Source organism: Galeopterus variegatus, unplaced genomic scaffold (genome assembly GCF_000696425.1).
Source record: "Galeopterus variegatus unplaced genomic scaffold, G_variegatus-3.0.2 Scaffold21, whole genome shotgun sequence".
Taxonomy (NCBI): domain Eukaryota; kingdom Metazoa; phylum Chordata; class Mammalia; order Dermoptera; family Cynocephalidae; genus Galeopterus; species Galeopterus variegatus.
This window is the reverse complement of record NW_007726132.1, coordinates 562,123-565,403: the sequence shown is the minus strand read 5'-3', so window position 1 is coordinate 565,403 and position 3,281 is coordinate 562,123. Positions and strand designations below refer to the sequence as shown.

Below are 3,281 nucleotides of genomic sequence, written 5' to 3'. Positions count from 1 at the left end.
GGGGCGAGCTGCCTGGGTTCACTGTCATTTTGCTACGGGGATGGGTGACAATGATTTCCAATGCAAGAATTCTGAAGGAGACGACGAGCCTGTCCCACGGGGTCAGGCCTCACATGTCAAGCGCTGGGCTTTCTGTCTTAAAGGTCCGACCCGCCTTTGGGTTAGCCCGGCAGCCGTGCCAGCTTTACACCAGCGACACCACAAATGTGTGTCGTGCACTGAGTCACTGTGTCCCGACAGCTGGGGCGTCACTAGGCGACAGGAATTCTTCTGCTCTGTTACCATCTGTGGCAACGCTGTCGTGTACATGGTCTGCTGTTGACCGGAATGTCACCATGCAGTGCCTGTCATGGGGTCTGTAACTGGGTGGGGGAAGAACCAGCAGGAAGGAGGGAAAGAGGGAGAGAAAGATGGAGGGAGGTGGGAGGAAAAGCAAGAAGAAAAGAAAGGAGGGAAGGAGGGAAGGGGAAGGAAGGAGGGACGGAGGGCCACCTCTGCGTCGTCTCTGTGCGTGCCCTGCAGCAGTCCCCATCCACACGTCCCTGCCGTCCCCTCACCGTGTGCCTCCTCCCTTCCAGCCCCGGCCGGAGCCCTCCGTCCTTGGCCACGATGCTGGACATGGAGTCGGCGAGCGGGCCGGACAACGCCACGCTGCTGATGCTGCAGAACCCGGCCATCGCGGTGGCCCTGCCCGTGGTGTACTCGCTGGTGGCGCTGGTCAGCATCCCCGGCAACCTGTTCTCGTTGTGGGTGCTGTGCCGCCACATTGGGCCCAAGAGCCCGTCGGTCATCTTCATGATCAACCTGAGCCTCACCGACCTCATGCTGGCCAGCGTGCTGCCCTTCCAGATCTACTACCACTGCAACGGCCACCACTGGGTGTTTGGCGTGCTGCCCTGCAACGTGGTCACCGTGGCCTTCTACGCCAACATGTACTCCAGCATCCTCACCATGACCTGCATCAGCGTCGAGCGCTTCCTGGGCGTGGTGTACCCGCTGGCCTCGGCCCGCTGGCGCCGCCGCCGCTACGCCGTGGCCGCCTGCCTCTGCACGTGGCTGCTCCTGCTGGCGGCTCTGTCCCCGCTGGCCCGCACGGACCTGACCTACAGGGTGGACGCGCTGGGCATCGTCACCTGCTTCGACGTGCTCAAGTGGACCATGCTGCCCAGCGTGACCATGTGGGCGCTCTTCCTGTTCACCATCTTCATCATCCTCTTCCTCATCCCCTTCGTGGTCACCGTGGCCTGCTACACGGCCACCATCCTCAAGCTGCTGCAGGCCCCCGACCGCCACAGCCAGGGCCAGAGGCGCCGCTCCGTGCACCTGGCCGCCGTGGTGCTGCTGGCTTTCGTCACCTGCTTTGCGCCCAACAACTTCGTGCTGCTGGTGCACATGGTCAGTCGCCTGTTCTTCAACAAGAGCTACTACCATGTGTACAAGCTCACGCTGTGCCTCAGTTGCCTCAACAACTGCCTGGACCCCTTCGTCTACTACTTCGCCTCCCGCGAGTTCCAGCTGCGGCTGCGGGACTACCTGGGCTACGGCCCACTGCCCAGCGACAGCCAGGACACGCGCCGCGAGAGCCTCTTCTCGGCCAGGACGCTGTCGGGCCGCTCCGTGGCCGCTGGTCAGGCTGAGGACGGGCTCGGGGCAGCCGGCCAGCCCTGCCTGAAGAGGCAGGAGAGCGTGTTCTGAGCCTGCGTGGCACCGAGGAGCAGCACCCGGCGAGGGCTGGCAGCTCCGGGACGTCTGGAGACAGTGTCCGGGTGTCCTCCACCTGCTGCCGTGGGGCTCTGGGGACAGGTCCCCGACTCTCAGCCTCCACCAAGACAGGGAGTCCAAGCAGAGTCAAGCAGCAGGGACAGACCCCGTTGTTTTCCGGAGATGGTGGCAGCGCAGGGCTCCAGGACTCTCTAGCTCTGACTCCCGAGGGGCCGCCCAGCCTGTCCCTGCCTGAGGATGTGTGTTCAGCCAGCCCGGCTGTGTCCCCTGTGGTCCCCTGATATCCTGCCTGGGTGGCCCACCCACATCATTGCCACCACCTCTTGCTGGGGACACTGCCCTGCACAGTCAGCACATGGGAGGCAGCCCTGGCCTGGGACGCCCATGGCACCCCGTGTCCCCTGGGCCGGCCCTGTTTCCCCAGCCTGGTGCACACTGGAATTAGTGTTTATCTCCCTCACAGTCACTCTGGTCACCGTGATTCTTCCAGAGGAAAATGGACAGACTCTTTCATCCTCAATGTCTTCTCCAGGAGCCCATGGGTCTACCAGACATCTCCTGGTCCCCCCAGGAGCCAACCATGGGGACTTCTGGTCGCTCTGGCTTCACGTGGTGGGGCTCCTGTCCTACGTCAGTGTCACATTTGGTGAGTCCCCGATGGGGAGGACGTCCAGCCCCCAGGAACCACTCAGGCCTCCCCAACAGGCCAAGGGTCACTGGGTGGGTGAGAACTGCTGAGGCCCAGCTGTGGACAGGAGGCAGAGCCCGCAGCTCCCATGGGCTCCATGAGATGCTCCTGGGTGCAGCTTGCCTGGGCTCATCCTTGGGTTCCTGTTCCCCATCAGGAGTCCTTAGGTCCTTCCAGGGTCCGAGGCTGATTTGTCATGAGTGTGCACCATTTGGGGACCAGGCATCCCACGAAGGCGCTGACCACACAGACCTGCAGGAGTATCGGCCTCTGGGTACCCTTCCTGCCTGCTGGCTAGGTTGGCATGGGGTGGGGGACTCTGTCTCTCCTCCTGTGCTGGGACCAGCCCACCCCAGCCCCAGCCCCTGCTCTGGTTCGGTGTGATGAGGAGCCTCTGTTCCGCTACCCCTCTGGGTGTGAAGGAAGCCAAACTGTGGGTTCCGGGAGCCGGTGACGTGGCTAAAACATCAAGGTTGGTGGCATTTTGCACCTCACCTGGTATTGGATTCCAGGAGTTCTGGAGGCTTCATGGGGAGAGATGACCATCGGGTCAGGGGCTTGGGGAACTGCACAGGGACATGGCTTCGAGGTAGCCAGCCTGCCCCCTCCCGTGGGTTTGCGATGTTGCTGGAGCTGCTCGGGGGTCATCTGTGTGCCCCTGCTCTTTGCTATTATTGTCTTGGAAGAAAAACAAAGAGATACATTTGCAGCAGGGTGAATGGTGTCCCCCGAAACCCATGTTCCCCTGAAATCTCAGAATGTGAGCTTAATTGGAAAGAGGGTTCGTACAGATGTAATTAATTAAGAGGAGATCATCTTGTATTTAGGGTAGACCTTAAGTATAATGACGATGTCCTTATAAGAGACACAG

The 3,281-nt window shown here is 61.4% G+C and overlaps 1 protein-coding gene across 1 annotated transcript; it reads left to right on the top strand.

Annotated features, from left to right (window-relative positions):
• Window positions 1-609: 609 nt before the first annotated feature.
• Window positions 610-1,695, top strand: P2RY8 (purinergic receptor P2Y, G-protein coupled, 8). Its single transcript, XM_008568172.1, has one exon. The coding sequence runs from the start codon at window positions 610-612 to the stop codon at window positions 1,693-1,695; it is 1,086 nt and encodes a 361-aa protein (XP_008566394.1).
• The last annotated feature ends 1,586 nt before the right edge of the window (window positions 1,696-3,281 follow it).

Bases quoted from the DNA above. Each gene is read 5' to 3' on its own strand.
- P2RY8 (XM_008568172.1), top strand. From the start codon at position 610: ATGCTGGACATGGAGTCGGCGAGCGGGCCGGACAACGCCACGCTGCTG.